Source organism: Podospora bellae-mahoneyi, chromosome 7 (genome assembly GCF_035222275.1).
Source record: "Podospora bellae-mahoneyi strain CBS 112042 chromosome 7, whole genome shotgun sequence".
NCBI lineage: Eukaryota > Fungi > Ascomycota > Sordariomycetes > Sordariales > Podosporaceae > Podospora > Podospora bellae-mahoneyi.
The window spans coordinates 1,199,719-1,220,240 of record NC_085886.1 but is presented as its reverse complement, the minus strand read 5'-3'; the positions used below and the strand labels follow the sequence as shown (position 1 = coordinate 1,220,240).

Sequence of the window (20,522 nt, the reverse complement as noted above, 5' to 3'; positions counted from 1 at the left end):
ACCACAAAACTGTATGCGACTGATGGACGTCACCACCTGCCACCAGTCCCTCCCCGTTGCACATACCATCTCGAGATGGCCCTCCTTAACCCGACCTTTGTGTTTGGAATCCTAGTCCTTCTCTATCTCTCGACCTTTGTTTTATTTGCCGTAATACGAATCATCACCGGCCTCTCAATCCAGCGCATAGGCTATTTCTCCTTCAGACGACTGTCCTACACCCCGCGCGATGGCATACGAATCGACATCAGAGGCCTCGGCCTCAACGTCCACCGACCGACCTTTTCCCAGCCCACCTGGCTCAGCATAGTCGTTAGCGAACTCGCCGTTACCGTCGATATCAAGGAGTTGGAAGGGAACAAGGTTGCGGGGCTGGCAGCAGGCAGCGAGGATTCGGACTCGGATAGCGATGGCGATAACGAAAAGACGAAGCTCAATGGCGCGGCTTCCACTCCTCCGGCTGCTGAATCGATGAAGGTGCCGAAAATCACGAGGCGCGAGACCATGTCGGCTGGGAGGAGTAAGACTTGGAAGCGCCTGACCAAGATAAAAGAGAAGCTGAAGCTGTTGCACCGCAAGGTGAACTGGCTTCGGATGGTGGATGTGGTTGCGACCAATTCCTCGGTCAACATTGTCGACGTGGGCAACGTGCAAGTGGGCAGTTTTACCGTGGCGGTTGACACGAGGTCGAAGATGGTCGACCGGGCGCGCTTCTTCTTGCAAGGGAAGGCAGAGAGGAGCCGTCAGAAACAGCAAGCGGAGTGGATTGTGACGCTAAGGAGTGTTCTTTTCACGGCCAATGGGGGAGAGTCGTTGGAGGTTTTGGACAGCGCCACCCTGAACATCCACGGCTATTTATATGAAGCCCTCGACGGTCTCCGCGACGCCGCCATTTCGCTGAAGCTCGGCCGTCTACATGTCCCATATGACGATGTCAGCCACAGCGCGAAACTGTTCAAGCAGATCAAGAGCCAATGCAATCAGGAGTTTGCCCAATCCGATCCTATGGGCGTTATTGTCGATCAGGTGATGCAGGAGATCGATGTACCGGGGAGCACAACGAACCAAGAGCTGATGCAGACCGTTTCCGACTCGAAGGAGCTTGTCAGCTCGATTCTTAGGGGCATCAAGGAGGTTCAGTTTGCTGTCAGCTATGTTGGTTTGACTAAAAAGATTGACCACGTCCGTCCTGGAGGAAATCCTGTGCTTCTAAACGCATCCATGAAGGAGGTGGGCATCGACCTCCATCGGCTCGACCCCAAGTCCTCAGCACATAGGATGTATTTTCCCTCAAAAGATACTGCCCACGAAGCATTGGCTGCCGCGTTGTCAGTATCCATCGGCCTCGACGATGGACATGGCAAGCCCGAGAGGATCATGTACATCCCCATGGCCACCACCACCGTTCGGACGACCCTCCCCTCTAAAACAGTCGAGCTCACCCACGAGGGCACCGCTGAGCAGCGCAATGCCAACATTTTATTCGCCAACTCGGTCGTCACCTCACCATCCGTCGACCTCGATCCTCGACACCTCCCTCTTCTTATAGCTATGCTACGACGAAAGCCAAAAGCTCACAAATCCGAACCGCAGACACGGCACATGCTCATCTCACGCCTCCTCCCCAAGGCCAACATCAAATTCTCCATGCACGAGCCAGTAGTGAGAATAGCACTCCCGCCGGTGCACAAAGGCGCTGATCCAGATGATTTTGATCTGATTATATCATCCATCTCGTCCATTTCACTGGACATGGAGTCGTTCCATTCTACGGTCGACCAGCTTCACTACAGCCTTGCGGCTACTATGCGGCTACAAACTCACCATCTTTACTACCAGACCTCGGCCGGAAACGAAAAGATTGATCTCCTCGAGACGGACTCGTTTGATCTCAAAATTCAGCTTAGCGCCTCGCCTAACGTACAGGTGGTGGCGACGGGCAATCTGCAGACTTTCTCGCTGAAGATGGTCAAAGATGAGATTGGGGACGGTCTGAGGCAGATTGTACGACAGTTGCGACTGGACGTCGAGCCGGACAAGAGGGCTTCGTCAAAGACGGCGAGGCACTCTAATTTCCTGCGGGCGATGCCGGCGTGGCTGTTGCACTTTCAGCTGTCCTGCTCAGACTTCAGTGTCGAGGTGGCCGGTGTGGACAAGGACATCTCTGACGAGACGAGGGGTCTGGCGATTCAGCTGGATACGTGGACGACCGAATACCGCGCCCAGAGGCTTGACAATCTTCAGAGGAGGCCGTCTAGACGACGGGCGAGCAGTCGGGGGATGATGTCGCCCGAGACTGATCTTTTGAAGACGATTCCGATGTCTCCGAGGAAAAAGTATCATCATGATGGGGATGGGAGGAGGATATCGCTTCATGTGAGGGGGTTTGAAGCCTACATGATTGAGGCAGAGGACAAGTGGGAGGTGGAGCCGTTTTTGAATATTCCCAAGTTGGAGCTGGCGTTTTCGACGCTGAGTGACAACCAGGGGCCGGTGTTTCATGTTCATTCGCAGATTAGGACGGTGTTGCTGCAGTACTCGCTTTACAGGCATTATGCTGTTGCTGTGGCGGTTGCGGTGCTGAGGAAGGCGTTTGTGAGGACGAATGCTGCTGGGGGGGCAAGCCCGGCGACACGGGTGGTGATGGTGCCGAGTACGCCCAAGATGGGTGTGAAGAGGCTGGTTGTGGGACACTTGTCGCCGCCTTCTGCGGGGGGGACTATTCCGGAGCTGTCGCTTGATGGGGAGGTCGCGAGGTCTTTTGTTCAAGAGTTGGTGGCGGTTGATTTCAAGGCGACGCTGATCCAGATCAAGGCGGATTTACCTTCTGATCCCCAGGTGATGTTCCAGATATGTAACTTGGAGGCGGGGAGACATCGCTGGTCGCCACCGTTTTTGCATGCGAGGTTGATAAGGCTCTATGCGGAAGCGCCGAGGATGAGGAGGGTCTGGGCAAGGATCATCAGCGTCAAGAACGTGAGGTTGGACTACCGGGAGTCGAGGAAAAAGTTTACGGGTGGGCAGGTGCAGGATGAGAGGATGTTTGATGTGGTCTCGGAGACAATCAGGGTGGCGGTGCCGCATGATTTGGTGGTGTACAAGATTACGGACAATTTGGTCAACTCGATCAAGTCGGTGCAGCAGCTGCATCATCGGTTCAAGACGGGGACGAATGAGTATATTCTGGATAAGGGACCGGAAGGGCCGAGGAATGTGCCCAAAGTTTCGCTCCGTACCAAGACGTTGCTTTTCGAGCTGGAGGATGGGGCGTTTGAGTGGAAGTTGGGGATGATTTATCGGGCCGGGAAGGTGGAGATGATGCAGAGGCAGGCGAGGGAGGAGGCGTTTAGGGTCAAGGTGAAGAAGATCCATGAGGAGGAGTCGAAGAAGGAGAGCGCCAAGTTGAGGACGAGGTCGGCGGCGTCGAGGGGGAAGACGAGGATGTCAGGGGATGGGGGGCCGAGGAGTAGGAGTATTGGGGCTGATGAGGGACGGTCTGGTGGGGGGGAGGGGAGGTTTAGGGGACGGGCGCCGAGGTATGATCCTGAGGGGGGGTGTTTGGGGATCAGTGGGGATGCCAGGATCTCGATCAATGAAGCGAGAGAGAGGCTCAATATTCATAACGCCAGAAGCTGGAAGCAGCGGATTGATCAGCAGTATGAGCTGTCCAAGAATGCCACCAAGGACTTGCACGCTGCGTTCTGGGGCCACAACGAGGTGCCGGAGGACTGGAACGACAGCGAAAAGATTCTCGAGGTCCCGCAGCGGCCAGCATTGATGTCGGCGCTGCTTAGCGATCTGCACATCATGCTCGACAAGCCGTCTTTCCCGATGAAAGACCTGCCTGATTTCTTGCACAAGGTCGGGAAGGGCATGCCAAGGGATATGAAATATGCGTTGCTTGTCCCGATGAGCGTCAGGATCGAGATGGGCGAGGCGAGGATATCTCTGAGAGACTACCCACTGCCGTTTATCCATGTTCCCTCGACCAAGTCATCCCAATCCGCGAGAATGCAGGCTCTGTCCATGACGACGGACTTTGTCATTGCCGAAGAGTACAGAGGACCAGAGTCGATGAGAAAGATCAAAGTCCAGATTGTGCCAGGCCGGACTCTGGATCCAATGGCATCCAACCAGGGAAGCTTTGCGGTGGACGTCCGCAGGACCATCGGGCCTGTCAAGACTTTCTCTGACATGGCGATTGATATCCATACCAGCAATCCGACGAGAATCACCTGGGGGCCGTCGTATCAGCCTGCGATTCAGGACATGATGATGGCGATAGAGTCGATGACGAAGCCGCAGCTTGATCCATCTGAAAAGGTCGGGTTCTGGGACAAGATTCGGCTGAATTTCCACTCCAGAGTTCGGGTGGCGTGGAGGGAGGGCGGCGATGTCCACCTGGCGCTGAAGGGCAGTAGGGATCCTTACCAGGTCACTGGGAACGGCGCGGGCTTCATCATGTGCTGGAGGAAGGATGTCAGGTGGAATATTCACGCTGATGATGACCCGAAGCGGTTCATGACGGTGGACAGTGGGGAGTATGTCCTTGCTGTGCCTGATTACAGCCATCACGTCCGTGAAACGAGGAGGCAGCATGGCGAGGATGAGAGCTTTACCAGTGACAGCAGCTACAAATCCGGCGCGGCTTTCAAAAAAGTGGTCATGAAACTGTCCGGCAAGGTGCAAGTGATGGCCGGACTGGTGTTTGAAAAGGCTATTGTCAATGGTGAGAGGAGCTTCGAGTTCAAGCCTCATTACGATGTCATTCTCAAGGCGCCCCATCTCGCCAAGGCGGAGAATGGCGTGCCGTATGATGCCTTTCGCGGGTTCCGCAGTCAGCATATTCACTTGTCTGTTGCTGTTCGGGCGCCGGTTGATCGGGAGTGGACTGGGTCTGTCACGGAACCGTCTCGCAGCTACAATACGGTGCATCTCACCCCGAGATTCTTCACCCACTTCTTCGCCTGGTGGTCGCTTTTCTCTGGGCCGCTTTCTCTGCCTATTCGACAGGGTGCTCTCTGGCCTGGAAGAGAGAAGAACAGCAAGAAGTTTGGAAGGCATCTGGCTACGATCAAGTACAATGTTTTGCTGGCGCCGCTGTTCCTCAGTCACATCTACAAGCACAAGGATGTGGAGGACTACGCGGAGAATTCTGTTTCTGCGACGGGTATCAAGGTCCGGTTTGACAGCTGGATGCTGGATTTGCACATGAGAAGGGAGGAGTTCACCACTCCCGATCGCGGGCGGAACACCCAGTCTAGGACGAGCGGCATGAGGATACATGCTGGCCAGCTGGATCTTGTGTCTGCCGATGTGAGGGCTGTGTCGGCTAGCATTCGCGGCACCACGGCGGATGCGGTGACCAAGGCTTCGCTGTCGAGCTATATCGGGGATCAGGAACCTGATGTGGCGGACGTGTCGAGGTTCACGATTCCGGATAATGATTCGCGGTGGATTGACATGGACGACTTTGTCGAGCTGGACTGGATCCTGCCTACGGAGCTGAACCCAGACACCAAGATCTTGCCGCTTGCGTTTGCGCCGAGGGTGACGTATTTCCGGCAGACTGACATTGGCGGGCTGATTGATGGTGATCCGGACAGGACGACGCATTTTGGGAAGGAGCCGACGCATTTCTGCATCATGAGCCATGATGATGACCCTAGGAGGGTGCAGAGTCAGCTTATTCGGAGAAGGCTGGAGCAGATTGATCAGCAGGCGGAAATTCACCGGCGCACGCTTGGGGAGATTGAGCTGAAAATGGTCAGGGGGGATACCACCACTGCTGACCTGGGAGCGGAGTATGAGATCTTGAGTCGGCATACTGCTGTCTTGCATGGGAGGAAGGTTTTCCTCGAGGGGATGTTGAGGGAGATGACGCCCCGGGCTGCTTCGTGCAGTGATGAGGATGAGGAGTCGACTGCTACGGAGGGGGACCTCAACCGTCCCGACTACTTGCGCGGTGATGATTCGGATGAGTCTGAGGTCACGGGCGAGTTTGCGAGTGACTTTAAGAACCGGTTCGTGGTGCATAATGTTCAGCTCAAGTGGAACAACACGTTGAGGAATATCATTCTGAGGTACATGCACCAGGTCGGTCAGCGGAGGGGTTTTGTTTACTACCTCTCCCGGCCGGCGGTCAAGTTTATCCTGGACTTGGTGGATGAGCAGACTAAATCCAAGACTGCGGCTACGCCGACGGGGACGGGCAAGTCACCGGATGCGAACGGTAAAGACCGGGATGTTCAAAAGGATATTGAGGATAGGATCCGAAAGATTCTAGGGGACGGGAAGAAGTTCTCGGGGTCGACGGGGAATATCGACGCGCAGCATCCGGCCATGGCGGACTTGTCGGGTGGCATTGCGGATGAGTTTACGACGCAGAATGCTTACCATGTCCGGTTGATTGCCCCGCAGATTCAGCTGCAGAGCGACAAGAACAAGAAGCATGTCGTGCTCACCACGGCCAAGGGGATGGAGCTCAAGGTGGTGGACGTCCTCGAAAAGAGCCGGATCTCGGATAACGTCAGCGGTCTGGTGCAGAGGAGGTTCCTGGTCAACATGGACAGCACGCAGTTCTTTGTGACGCATCAAAAGTGGTTCAGCACGCAGCTGGTGTCAATGTACTCGGGCAACACGTACGGGACGCCGGCGGGGAGCTCGTGGCCGCCGTGGGTGCCGATGGAGGTCATGTTTGACTTCCAGGCGGACCCGTTCGGGTTCAAGAGGGTGGTGCAAAAGACTTCGGCCATGCTGAGGTATGATAAGTACAACACCCTGAGGCTGAAGTACAATGACGAGGTCAACACGAGCGAGGCGGCGGCGGTGGACAATCTGAGCCAGGCCGGCAGTGCGCAGGAGAGCAGGACGGACAACCTTTGGGTTGAGTTCCCTCAGGCGCACGCGCTGTGCAACTCGTCGCAGTATTATGCCATCTATGTCATTGTGTTGGACTTGCTGATGTACAGCGAGCCGTTGGAGAAGACGAGGAATGAGAGGCTGGAGAAGATCATGCTGGCGTCGGACTTTAGCGATTTGAGGGGGGCGCCGGAGATGGTGATTAAGCTGCAGGAGAGGGTGAGGCAGTTGGAGGACATTAAGACGCACTTCCAGACGCACTCGAGGCAGATGGACGAGAAGGGGTGGCAGGATAGGTTGGTGCTGGAGCGGGATCTGGCCGCGTGCGAGGATGAGCTGTTCTTTATGATGAAGGCCATCACGACGAGCCAGAGGAAGTTTGATCACTCAACCAGCAGCGCGCTGTTGAAGTGGAGCATCACGGCCAAGGAGATTGTGTGGCAGTTGATCAGGGACAACAATGAGCCGCTTGTTGAGCTGCAGTTGAAGGACGTCGAGTATGACCGGACGGACAACTCGGATGGGTCGCATATCAATTTGATTCAGGTAGGGAGGATACTTGGATTGAATCTGCTGCCTGATGCCATCTATCCGGCCATGATTGCGCCCTACTTTGAGCCGAGTGCTGGGGTGGTGGACATTGAGACGAAGCCGATGATAAGGGTGTACTGGAATATGCTGGAGGCTATCGCCGGTATTCCCATCATGGATCACTTTGAGGTCAATCTGTTTCCGCTCAAGGTTCAGCTTGAACGAGAGGTGGGCAAGAAGCTGTTTGAGTATATCTTCCCAGGGATTGACGGGGATGCCCCCGCTGAGGGGAAGAACACGTCGCCTTTCATGATCAAGCAGTCGATTCCTGGGGAGGAGGAGGATGAGGGAGATAACATGTCCATCAGCGAGTCTCTTGCGAATCAGATTACGGATCACCTTACTGTTCCCGGGGAGCAGGAGCCGGACATTCCACAGTTCGAGACCCGGGCTGGTTCGCTTGAGCTGAGACTTCGTCCGACGTTGACTTCGGATCCTGATGAGGACCCCCCCAAGCACAAGGCTTTGAGCATCCACTCTGGCGAGGGGACATCCTTCCGACTCTTCCGCTCGGGGACCGGCTTCAAGGCTGTGAATAAGAAACGGTCGTATGACTCCCTTCGCGGCAGCACCCCCAGGCCGGGTGTTAGCCGGACCGGCACAGGCTTCTCCTCCAATATTTCCATCTCGGGCGATTCTCGCAAGAGCTCCCGCTTCGGCCTCCGCCACCGGTCAACTGCTACGGATGAAGAAAAGGCCAAGGCCCGATCAGACGATCTCACCAAGATGATCGACCGCGCCTCCAACTACATGACTTTCGCCTACATCAAGATGCCCTCTGTCGTCCTCTGCGTCTCCTACAAGGGCAAGGGCGAGCGCAACTTTGAAGACGTGCATGACTTCGTCTTCCGGATGCCAACGATTGAGTACCGCAACAAGACCTGGTCCAACCTCGACTTGGCTCTCGCGCTCAAAAGCCGGGTGATCAAAGCCCTGATCAGCCACACGGGTGCCATCATTGGCAACAAGTTCTCGAAACATCGGCCTAACATTGCTCAGCAGTCCAAATTGAGGGAGGTGGCGACCAGCTCGGTTTTGCTTGCCACTCCAGTCGGCAGCTCGATAGCGGGCGGTGAGTCGAGAGAGAACAGCGGGGACGACTCTTCTAGTATATACGGCGTTGGTGCCTCGCCGGTGGACTTTTCCCGGTCGCCACCACAGTCGATCAGGCGGGCGGCGGCGGCGGCGAGCAGTATTCCTGTGCCAAAGTCTTCTGCCAGCCGGAGTTCAAGCATTGCTTCTTCGCAGCGGTCGGCGACGGTGCCGCAGCAGCAGCAAGCCTCAGCTGGTGGGCATGTGGTTGCTAACACGCAGGCTACCGGTGCTATACCTACCTTTTTGATGACGCAGCCTACGCAGTCGACGATCAGCTCCGGGTCATCTTCTTCTGCTCAGGAGGGGGGGAAGACTGGGTTTGGGAGTTTGCTGAGGCCTGCTAGTAGCGGGTGGGCGAAGCCTTTTGGCGGTGGTGGGGGCAGTAATGGGCAGCAGCAGCAATATCAGCAGACCAAGAGGCCGGGGAGCAGTGGGGGGTTGGGTATGGGGATGGGGAATAATACGGTGGCTTTTAGTAATTATAATACGGGGGTTGGTGGGATGGGGATGGAGGAGGTGATGAATAGCGGCGGGGGTGGTGGGAGTCCGGAAAGGAAGAGGACGGGGGGGCATATGGGGTTTAGGGATAAGTTGAGTGCGATTAGGCATAAGTTGAAGGAGGGGAGTGGTGGGGGGCAAAGGGAGCAGAGTGTTGTTGTTGTGAGGGATCAAGGGGGGGCGATGGTGCTAGAGGACGGGGGGGAGGATGGGGAAGGGGGAGGAGGGTTGATGAAGACTTTGAGTCATAGGAGTTCGAGGAGGCAGTAAAGGGGGTGTGGTTGGGAGCCTTGGTGTAGCCCGTTGTTTTGATGGTTTTATTTTTTTCTTACTCTCGTTTTGTGGCGGTGTCTTGGGTTGAGGCGGCATTGTCAGATGGGATGGTGATGAAGTCTTTTATATTAAAGTTTATTATTTTTTTTTAGTTGACACGGACTAGGCGGAGCTGCCTAGAGAGAGGAAGGGAAGCATTCTTGGAGTTCAAAGGGCATAAGTCGGTGGGGAAGAATTAAGAGGAGTACATAATAAAGTGGTATATACAATGGAATAACATATTAAATAATTATCAGATACCCATTGCGACTGCCTTGCTAAAGTAACCTACATGAGGCTTGTGGGTTGCCAAGAGGGAGGTCTTTACGGCAGGCAGGGGGGGAGCTTCCTTATCTTATCAGTGCGACCCCTCCATTGTCAACCACAGCAGCGGGCTGCAGCTTGGCCAGCTCCAGCTTACAACTCCCACCTTGACAAACACCAGCTTTTCATCAACGGCGATTTCAACAGTCATTTCAGAAGAGGCCGTTTTCCAAATTTCAGCGAAGAAGCGACACTATCAGTCACGCTCAGTTAGCCGATCGGCAAAAGGGGATCCGCCATCATGGGTACCTCTCCCTGCCTCTCTCTCCATCCCTCATCGATACTAACCATTGCCTACCTATGACAACAGAACTCCCACTCACCGACAAGCTCACCTCCAACCACCTCGACGCCCTCTACTCGTACACGCACTTCACCTCGAACCAACCCCCCTCCCACACAGGCGACCACGCGTCCAAACCCTGGGTGCAAGACCCCCAGTACTTCAAATCCGTCCGCATCTCCCCCGTCGCGCTCCTCAAGATGGTCATGCACGCCCGCTCGGGCGGCTCGCTCGAGGTGATGGGCATGATGCAAGGCTTCATCGACCGGTCGACCTTTGTCGTCACGGACGCGTTCCGCCTGCCGGTCGAGGGGACAGAGACGAGAGTGAATGCGCAGGGGGAGGCGGACGAGTATCTGGTTCAGTATCTGAGCGGGTGCAGGGAGGAGAGCAGGCAGGAGAATGTGGTTGGGTGGTATCACTCGCACCCGGGGTACGGGTGTTGGCTGAGCGGGATTGACGTTGAGACGCAGAAGCTGCAGCAGCTGCAGGGACCAATGGTGGCGATTGTGGTTGATCCTGACCGGACAGTGGCGGGGGGGAAGGTGGATATTGGGGCTTTTAGGACTTTTCCGGAGAATTATACTGGAGGGTCTGGGTCGGGAGGGTCAGGGGGAGGAGGGGATAAGAGTGTGCCGTTGGGGAAGATGGAGGATTTTGGAGCGCATGCGAGTAAATATTATGCTTTGGAGGTGGAGCATTTCAAGAGCACGTTGGATAATAAGCTGTTGGATGCGCTGTGGAATAAGTATTGGGTTGGGACGCTGGCGGGGAATCCGTTGTTGACGAATAGGGATTTTGCGAGTAGTCAGATGAGGGATTTGGGGGGGAAGGTGAGGGAGGTTGTTGGGGGTTCTGGGGGGAGGCAGGGTGGTGGGAGGTTGGCGGGGACGGGGGTTCCGTTGGGTGGTGGTGGTGGTGGTGGTGGTGGGGGAAGCTCGTCGAAGGCACGGGGGCAGGATCTGGACAAGATTATTCGGGATGTAGGGCAGGTTGTCGTTAAGGAGAGGGCCGGGCTGATGGCAGCGGAGGTGAAGGAGAGTATTTTTGGGGGGTTGAGGGAGAGGGCGAAGATGGGGGGTTGTGGGTGTAAGCATGAGTAGGGGAAGAGATATTGAGGTTTATGAGAATGATTAATGTATGGCATTAGATATTTGGTGTTTGGGGAGCTGGCGGGATGGATGGGTTACGGGTTACACAGGGACCATATTAAGATGGGGAGATGAAATACAGTTTTATTATTACAGATGAAGAAGACAATGCCATAATTGTGGTTGGGTAAAGGTACATCATAGCTAACAGAGCTCTACAGGTATGGTACGTGCCAGAGATGAGGAGATGAAACTTGTTTTGATAATTACAACCGAGTAGAGAGAAACAGAGAGTAGAGCTGTGAAGTTTATGCAATTGCCAAAACCGAGGCCATACCATCATCGCTCCTTTTCTCTCCAAAGAAAGACAAAACCAACAGACATATATTCCCACAAAATTGAACAATAGTATCAACATCAGCCGTCTAAGGAGAGCCCCAGTGCTGTAAAGCCTTTCACCGCCGACAGCATTCAGTCAGGTGGAGAAAAAGCACTCCCTTTTCAGGCTTGAGGTATCGCCTTTTGCAAGACTGAAACCCCGAAGCGGGTGTGCTTCTTTTTTTAATACAGCTGACTGAATACTGCCAGCGATGACAAACTGAGGCTTTACAGCGCCGGGACCAGGCCGATCCCACCAATTCCCCACGCCCCTTTTGACTTTTCCCATCTCTTTTTCTTCTCAGACAGTCGTTTTTCTTTTTCTCTATCCTACATACAAAACTCCAACAACAACAACAACAACAACAAGACAAGATCCTACTCCAAGATGACATCCCCCATCTCAATATCGGGCAGCACATCCGTCCACGACCCCTCCTCCACCTCCACTCCCTTGCCAGTACCTGCACCGGCCGCCCCCAACGCCCCCTCCCCCACAACCCCAGCAGCAAAAGCATCACCCCCATCACCCCCATCCCCCTCCCTCGCCACCTCCCCCGCAGCCTCCAACCTCCTCACCGTCTCCTCCTTGCCCAAAACCTCCATACTAAGCGGCACCGTCAACCCCTCCTCCCCAGCCAAAACCGCCCACCGACATATCTTCCACGTGTTCCTAGTCACCTTCTCCCCCTCCTTAAACCCAATCGCCTCTTTTCTCTGGGCCAAAAACAGGGAAATATACTCCTTTGTCCACTCCTCCTCAGGAATACCCTTCAACTCACCAATCAACCAATCAACAGCCTGACTCAACGAACAAGGTTGCGAGTTGACCGTGACAGTAGAGATGTCAATGCAGGAGGTTTCAAGAGACGATCGCAGGGCGGAAGGGGATAAAGTCCAGTATAGATACCGCAGGGGGAAAAACGCCGGGGGTGTACGAGGGTGATTGTGCTCACAAGGGACGAGATTCCCCTCTGGGGTGGTGGGAGGGTTAGTGGTAGACTTTGCTAGGTGGGCTTGAGACTTGAGGATTATCTGCACCAGGTCAGCCACGTACGGGGCCGAAAAGATTCTTGGATTGGGGATCCGGTCGCCGAGGAGGTGGAGGCCGAGGGAAGAAGGAAACTCGGGGGAGGGGGACCGGGAGCGGAGGGACTCGACCGAGGATAAAAAGTCCATAAAGGGGGTGATGTGCCGAGTTTGCAGGTCGGCGAGCAGGGACGGGTTGGACGGTAAGGTTTTGGGGAGGAGTTTTAGGTGCTGGGTTTGGAGGAAGGAGAGCTTGGAGAGGGAGACGATGATGTCGCCTTTGGAGAATTTGAGGTTGAACTGCGTCGGGGGTTTAAATAGTCAGCTTTGGTTGGTGATGACGGAACGGTGAGCGAACAGGATGGGTAGGGTAAGTGAAGAGGGTAAGCTATGGGTGAGGTCCGGGGCTTACAATGTCAACCATCTCGTCCAGACTCATGACGTCTCCGTTGGGGCCGGACTTCTTTTTGGCACCCCCGGTGGCGGCGGCGTCCCGTCCGCGCCAGCCCAACAGGGCCACAAAATTCAGTAGGGTCTGGGGTAGGATTCCGTGCTCTTGATACCAAGTCATACTGACACCACTGTGGCGTTTGCTGAGTTTTTGGCGGTTCTCATCAACCAATAAACCCAGATGACCGAACTGTGGGGGAGCCCAGCCAAAAGCATTGTAGAGCTCGACGTGTTTGGGTGTAGAAATGAGCCATTCCTGGTTGCTTGTGTTAGCCCTGTCGATCTGAAAGGGGTTTGTTTGTTTACTTACAGCGCCCCTGATCACATGCGTGATCTCCATGTGTTTATCGTCCACCACATTGGCGAAGTGATAAGTCGGAAATCCATCTCTCTTGATGATGATGTAGTCATCTTCAAACTCCTTTTTCCTGAAGTGGTTGTAGACGATGTCTCTCACAGCCGTAGGGGTCTTTGCGCTTCTGAATCTAATGGCAAACTTCTCGCCTTTGTGTGCCCTCTCCTCTGACTCGGCAGGTGAGATGTGACTGCATGTCCCAGGGTACAAAGTCGGCTGTCCGGCTGCATTTGCGATCCTCTTGTGTTCTTCCAGGGCTTCGGGTGTGCAGAAGCACCGGTAGGCTTTACCTTCAGCCAGGAGCTCGGCGGCATGTTGATGGTAAAGGGGCAATCTTTCAGACTGAGTCAGTCAGTGCCCGATGCCTCTTCGACAGTTACTAGGGGAAGCCTTACTTGTCTGTACGGACCAAATGGCCCGTTTACATCGGGGCCTGTCAAGTGGTGTTAATGAGCTTGGCTATGCTGACTCGAGCAGATGGTGAGGTACCTTCATCCCATGAAAGGCCAGCCCATTTCAGGTCTTCATACAGCTTGGACTCTGCATCTGGTACAAGACGGCTCTAGATTGACTGTGTGAGTATACTTGATGGTGAGTGAATGAGCCGGAGAGAGAATCACCTGGTCTGTGTCTTCAATGCGCAACACAAACTGACCACCAGTAGCTCTGGCAAGGAGGTAGTTGAACAAGGCAGTTCTTAAGGAACCTAGGTGAAGATATCCCGTTGGTGAAGGCGCAAATCGGGTACGACATGGTGTGTCGGGGAGCTGGACCCTGTTCTCACGAGCTTGCCGGTCTGGGTTGTGAGAGAGCTTCGAAGAGCATGAAAAACATAATCTTTGCTGAAATATGTGTGATGCTTCTTGTGATCGCCTCAGTGAGGTGAGGGCTTTCCATCGGCCATATGCTGACCACAGCTGCTGCCCCGAGAGGCTGTTTCCTCTCATCGTGTTCAATTCCAGAGTTGCCCAGTTTTGGAAAGAATTGCATGTGTAAGTGAGGCAACAGTAGTTGATGCTGCTATGGAGCCAAGATGCTCTAGCCACAACGCCAAGAGAGCGGATTCCAAGTGTGGAGGTGACATGTGGCGTTGCGGCCCCTGCAAGAGAACCCTTGGCATTGGACCCCAAGCCCCCAATGCCCGATAAGAATTTCAGGTGGGGTTGCTGTACGATAAGATTTCAACATGGGATTTCACAATTCTTGTCATTCATGACCATGAGACATGGAAAGATATCTGACTATACTACTCTATTCTCAAGATTGATTTTACTGGCATGCGGAGATAGGGCGGATTTACGTGAGATTCGTCGCGGTAGGCGATGCTTAGGCAGAGAAATGCAATCTGAAGTGTTGCCCTGTGATTCATAACCTGATAGATGCAGGCCAGACACAGACATGGGATGTCTAGTGAAATATCAGATATCACCTGCGCATCACCTACCGGCTATCGGCTCCAGAAGTTCCCGCAATGGTCATTGTGTTCATCCTGAGTTCTCCAGGTTGAACTGGCTGCCATGTCTCTGGATGTAACAAGGAGCATTATGAGGTTAGGATCAGTGGGGGAAGCTTGTAAGAAACATGAGTTTGGAAACGCTTGAAGCAAATACAATGTTTCACCAGCCTTTCATCTAATGTTTGTTCTGAGGCGAAAGATTAAGATTTAAAAACTGTTTGCTTGCCCAGCAAAAGTTGGGCGTCGTGGCTCGAATCCTGGCACACTCTGGGGCACTTTTCTCGCTACAGCCTGGAACGCGGGGCGCAACCTTCATGGGCTAAAAATTCAGTTACAACACCACTGCTTTCCCAAGGCTCTACCATCAACCAACTTCGACACCACCCCGCCATCCCCGGAAAGCCACTGAGTCGCATTTGGACAATTGTTGCGGCATACGGCTATTACACGTCGGATCAATTTTATAGAAATCCGAAGCTAACGGGGTCTCGCAATCATGGACGGCAAAGAAGAAGATGTTGATCTCTACGGTGAGTCGCATCCTACATCCTTTAGGCAGCCTTGGCTGTCTGAAAGATTACTGACTGCGAATTTTCCTACTCGCAGCTCTCCTCGGCGTAGACAAGTCTGCCAGCCCAAATGATATCAAGAAGGCCTATCGAAAGGTATGTACTGTGCCACCACGGGTCTTACCCGGTAGACACTGACGATTACAAACCAGTTGGCCCTGCTACACCATCCCGACAAGGTCTCCGAAGACAAGCGTGTCGAGTCCGAGGCCAAGTTCAAGGCCATCACACAAGCCTACGAGATTCTTCGCGATGACGAGAAGCGCGAACTCTACGATACTCATGGCATGGCTGCCTTTGACCCATCAAGAGGCGGCGGCCCGGGCGGTCCGGGCATGGACATGAACGACATCCTTTCCCAGATGTTCGGCATGGGCGGTATGGGTGGCATGCCCGGTGGTGGCCGTGGTATGCCCAGACGTCCCAGACGCAGCCCCGACGAAGAGCAGGCCTACAAGGTGACACTGGAAGAACTTTATAAGGGGAAGACTGTCAAGTTCGCCGCCGAGAAGCAGGTTGTGTGCAGCCAGTGCAAGGGCAGCGGTGCGAAGGAGAAGGTTGCGCCAAATCCATGCGAGAAGTGCCGCGGTCAGGGTGTCAGAGAGATTCTCCGCCCATTCGGCCCAGGTCTCGCTCGTCAAGAAATTATTCGTTGCGACCACTGCGAGGGCTCGGGCAACTACTACAAGGAGAAGGACAGGTGCAAGAAGTGCAAGGGCAAGCGGACTGTCAAGGAGAAGAAGGCGCTGGAGCTCTACATCGACCGTGGCTCCATGCAAGGAGACCGCATCGTGCTCCAAGGCGAGGCAGACCAATTGCCAGATCAAACCCCCGGCGATTTGATCTTCCACCTTGTCGAGGAGCCCCATGACGTCTTCACCCGTATCGGTCACGATCTCTCGACCGATCTCAATGTCACGCTTGCTGAGGCTCTCACCGGCTTCTCTCGCGTTGTGGTCAAGCACCTTGATGGCAGAGGTATTCACATCAACTACCCTCGCGGCAAGGTCCTCCGCCCCGGCCAGGTTCTCAAGGTCGAGGGCGAGGGCATGCCTCACAAGCGCGGTGAGGCCAAGGGTGATCTGTACCTTGTTGTCAAGATTGAGTTCCCCAAGGACGGCTGGCTCGAGAGTGACGACGACCACGAAGCGCTGAAGAAGCTTCTCCCTCCTCCAGGACCCCCTATTGCTGCTGACGAAACTGATGACGTCGAATTCACGGACGATGCGGACATTGAAGAGGTATGTTTTCTCTCTCCCGGACTGATGAAAACTGAACACTGCTGACTCAAATCTTAGATGGGCGCACACCAAGGAGACCCCAGATACAGCGGCGGGGAGTGGGAGGAAGACGAGGATGACGGTGAGGGCGGCCCCCAGTGCGCTACCCAGTAAAGGAGCTTCAACTGTAGGACGGGATTTTCGGCGGGCTGGGCGTTTGTCAAAAGACTGGACCAGACGGCTTCAGGATTAGTCCACTGTCGTGGTCTACAACACCACAGATTCAGTGAAAGACTGTGTCCCCTGATCGCCCTCGGATGCTGGGTCTGTTGAGGGCCATGATGAGGCACGTCACCAAGGAGACTTTCCTCAACAAGGGGAAATATCAAGCATCGATAGATGATAGCGTCAGGTCTTTAGGGGGCCGGCGCTGTTTTGTGAGGGTGATGTAGCATTTTTTCAGCAAGCACATAGACTCATATTTTATAATGGATCATGGCTTTTCGGGGATCATATCATCCTCCAACTTCTCCTCGTACGTCCAGCAAAGGAATGCTGCCTCATATCGCTTGCTTCAATGACGGAAATAGGGCTTATCGATAAGATATTTGGGCCCCACAACATTGACAATCTGTGCCGCAACTGCCAAGATTCCGCGGCGAGTTAGTCTGTGCGCACAGGCCACCTGTCTAACAATTTTCCACACCAGCCCTAAGCCCACCAGCTCTCCCAATTTCTGGAATTTTTCCCAAGGTAGGTCCCGATATCGACGCCAGCCCATCGTCCACCATCAATCCGACAAAACACCGTCAAGGTATGTGCCGGCATCCCCGCTATCATCGCTCAATTGATACAGTCGATTCTAACACTTTGCAAAGATGGTTGCCGCCAAGAAGCACGTCCCGATCGTCAAGAAGCGTACGTACCACGAATCCAAAATATCCCACCCCGACGACACTATCCGCACAAATCATACACACGATGTTTTTCCCTCGCTCGATCTGGGCGACAACACAGCAACCACCCGCGATTCATGGATAAAAATTGGAGGGACATGATTGTTGACGAGAATGGTTCTGAACAGGCACGAAGCGCTTCACCCGCCACCAGAGTGACCGGTTCATGCGGGTGGACTCGGCCTGGCGCAAGCCCAAGGGTATCGACAACAGAGTCCGCAGACGGTTCAAGAGCAACCTTGCTATGCCCTCGGTATGTGGCACATTTTTCATCTCGGGGGAGCCTCGAATTGAGCATGCGGAATTGCTGCTGTTTTTTTCGAGGCGGGGCAGACAATTAGACTTCACAAGTCACGGAGTACAAACGACAGTGGCTAACCTGTGCGGTTGCAATACTCTCTAGATCGGCTATGGCTCCAACAAGAAGACCCGTCACATGATGCCCTCCGGCCACAAGGCCTTCCTCGTCAGCAACGTCCGTGACGTCGAGCTCCTCCTCATGCACAACAAGACCTATGCTGCCGAGTACGTCCCCATCCTCCCGTTTCGAGCCCGCGAATATGGAACGCTGCCGAGTGAGGTTTGAACAAACAAAACTGACTAACTGTTTACAGGATCGCCCACAACGTCTCCTCCAGAAAGCGCATCGAGATCATTGCCAGAGCCAAGCAATTATCCGTCAAGGTCACCAACGCCAAGGCCAAGGTCACCACCGAGGTCTAAATGGTCAGCACTCTTTGCGGGGCAACATCATCTTTTCGTGTTTTGGGGCATCTCAGGGGTTCTTAGGGAAAGGTCTGCTTTTTGTCTGTGGTTTAACTAGCGAACAAATTCAGAAGCTAGTGGAATACAACCCAGAGCTCTGCTCCGTCTCACGGGCAAGGCAAAAAAAGAACAAAACGAGGCAGCTTACAACAACTAATGCGTGCTTTGTTTCTTGGGGAAATTCTGTCAAAATGGGCGTTCACTTCTCACCGGGAAGGTCTGACGACCGGAATCAGCAAAGGGTTACTTCTGGGGCATGACAAAACCGAGGATATTCGACATGATTGGGACAGGGCTAAAAAAGCGGGCAATTGATCTTGACATACTCCTGAGGCTTTCTTTGTGATGATATGATTACTGGTGTCGAGTTCTATGTGTATGTTAGTTCCTGTCTTTCGTGGCTGATTCCTTTGGCTTTTGGCCATATTCTGGCCAGTCTCATATTATCCCTTTTCTAATTGACTTCCTGTTCAAAGAAAATTTGAACAGAAACATACCATGATGAGCTGTTGTCCCAGCCTCAATGATTCGACACTTGGCCACTTGCCTTTCCTGAGATACATCCAAGAGAACATCTCTAGTGCTTACTTGCCGTTTCTCTTGTATTTGTTCTCTTTCTGAGCTCATGAAGCATGTCTGCATAGTCAATAGACTGTCGAGATATAGGGGGTAGAGTTCGGTCTCCAAGAAAAGCTCTTCACCGATCCTATCATAATGGCAAGCTCTGGTGTTGACTATCACATACGACCATACGCAGCTGAAAATACGGCATCCCGTCCGCTCTGCCCGAGTCAAACAGCTGACCGGCCGAATCAGTACTCAGGTGGGTGACCACTGGGGAATCCTCGGTGTTGTATGTTTTAGTCTTTTTTTTCTCTTTTTTCTTTTTTTGGCTAATGGATCGTTCATCAGGGATAGCTGGGGACCTGGGTCAGATGTGACGGTTTGCTCAGTCTTCATTATTGATATGATTCAGTCTTGGGGTTAAGAAAATGGTGAATGATCCCGCCATCATTCTGATATCGAGATGTGGTGCCGGAATAGCTACAGGGTGGAGTTGGTTTCTTCAAGAAGCAAAGCTTTCTCATAATGGCCGGCTCTGACGCTGACTATCACATACGACCATACCCAACCAAAAGTACAGCATCCCGTCCGCTCTGCCCTAGTCAAATGGTTGAGGGGCCGAATCAGTACTCAGGCGGGTGACCACTGGGGAATTCTCGGTGTTGTATGTTTTGGCTTTTGCCTCCTTTTTTTCTTTTTCTTGTGACGGCCCGAGAAGATGAGTTGAGTTTTGAATGTGACTGTTTGGGATCTTGTCTGTTGATCATGATTAAACCTGGGGTTAAGAAGATGATCAAGTTCTTCTTCTTTACAGACGGAACTTCCGGCGACTCGGACATCCGCGTCCAGTTCAACGACAAGGAGTCTTGTAGCTACCTTGCACGCGATGCAGAGCGTTACCCCAATAAGCCCACCTGATGGATTAATCGGTCGACGACAATAAAATCGGCGGAAAAAAGAAGGCAGTGGCTCCAGCCCACAATATTGCATGAGTTTGGTCATGCGTTGGGCATGGAGCACGAACACGGACATCCAGACTGTCGTGCCGACTGGAACTGGAGGGTCCTACAGGCAAAGACAGGATGGACTGCGGAAAAGGTGCAGCATAATTACAAGAAACATCAGTCCCCACGAATAAAGCTCGCACCGTACGACAAACACTCCATCATGCATTACCGGATAGAGATTGGAGACTCGCATAACAAAATCCAGCCCGTACCGCTAAACAGTGTCCTGTTGGATGGAGACAAGGAATTCTTGATGGCCCTCTATCCTCTCCCGATAGCCTCGAAGCCAACACCAAAGCCAATACCAAAACCGGTCGTCACCGCCACGAGGAAACCAGTGGTAGCACCGACACCCGCCAAGCCAGCAGTGGTCACAAGGACCAAGCGCCTCGGTTGTTGTCAATAATGGCGGCCAAAGACAAAACGCCTCGATTGTTGTCAATTGTCAAGGGCCAGGTGGATCGGTTTAAGTTATCAATGGCAACTGCAGCATACAGGTGACTTCGGGTTAGGCCGCGTGGCAACCTGCACCTGTGGTGAATCGCATGCATGTTCAAAGCTGCTGCTGTTGTTGTTCTTGCAATGGGTTCTATGGAGGCGGCATGGTCACTGTGCCAATGGTGCCAGCGGTGCCAGCGATGTCAGTGATGCCAGTGATGTCCATGGTATATGGCAATGTTTTGCATTATGCTGGCCATTAAATGGTGCGGGTGGAGAT

General features: G+C 53.7%; 5 protein-coding genes across 5 annotated transcripts; 4 read left to right on the top strand and 1 right to left on the bottom strand.

The window, feature by feature from the left end:
* Positions 1-75: 75 nt before the first annotated feature.
* Positions 76-9,315, top strand: FMP27 (Protein SABRE; the record flags this gene model as incomplete). The annotated part of the gene is made up of 1 exon (XM_062882116.1): positions 76-9,315. One exon carries the CDS (start codon positions 76-78, stop codon positions 9,313-9,315), a length of 9,240 nt encoding a protein of 3,079 aa, XP_062728122.1.
* Positions 9,316-9,718: 403 nt separating this feature from the next.
* On the top strand, positions 9,719-11,067 carry RRI1 (COP9 signalosome catalytic subunit rri1; the record flags this gene model as incomplete). The annotated part of the gene is made up of 2 exons (XM_062882115.1): positions 9,719-9,926; positions 9,992-11,067. The coding sequence occupies exons 1-2, from the start codon at positions 9,923-9,925 to the stop codon at positions 11,065-11,067; spliced, it is 1,080 nt and encodes a 359-aa protein (XP_062728121.1). The 5' UTR covers positions 9,719-9,922.
* Positions 11,068-11,233: 166 nt separating this feature from the next.
* On the bottom strand, positions 11,234-14,505 carry MSE1 (Glutamate--tRNA ligase mitochondrial). Its single transcript, XM_062882114.1, has 7 exons — positions 13,888-14,505; positions 13,757-13,829; positions 13,663-13,700; positions 13,223-13,609; positions 12,875-13,168; positions 11,816-12,762; positions 11,234-11,763 (listed from the first exon to the last, which is right to left on the bottom strand). Exons 1-7 carry the CDS (start codon positions 14,212-14,214, stop codon positions 11,511-11,513), a joined length of 2,319 nt encoding a protein of 772 aa, XP_062728120.1. The 5' UTR covers positions 14,215-14,505; the 3' UTR covers positions 11,234-11,510.
* Positions 14,506-14,827: 322 nt separating this feature from the next.
* On the top strand, positions 14,828-17,047 carry XDJ1 (DnaJ-like protein xdj1). Its single transcript, XM_062882113.1, has 4 exons — positions 14,828-15,253; positions 15,330-15,388; positions 15,445-16,533; positions 16,591-17,047. Exons 1-4 carry the CDS (start codon positions 15,220-15,222, stop codon positions 16,684-16,686), a joined length of 1,278 nt encoding a protein of 425 aa, XP_062728119.1. The 5' UTR covers positions 14,828-15,219; the 3' UTR covers positions 16,687-17,047.
* A 143-nt stretch (positions 17,048-17,190) lies between these two features.
* Positions 17,191-19,510, top strand: RPL32 (60S ribosomal protein L32). Its single transcript, XM_062882112.1, has 5 exons — positions 17,191-17,430; positions 17,597-17,721; positions 17,872-17,993; positions 18,083-18,609; positions 18,710-19,510. Exons 1-4 carry the CDS (start codon positions 17,391-17,393, stop codon positions 18,189-18,191), a joined length of 396 nt encoding a protein of 131 aa, XP_062728118.1. The 5' UTR covers positions 17,191-17,390; the 3' UTR covers positions 18,192-18,609; positions 18,710-19,510.
* Positions 19,511-20,522: the final 1,012 nt, after the last annotated feature.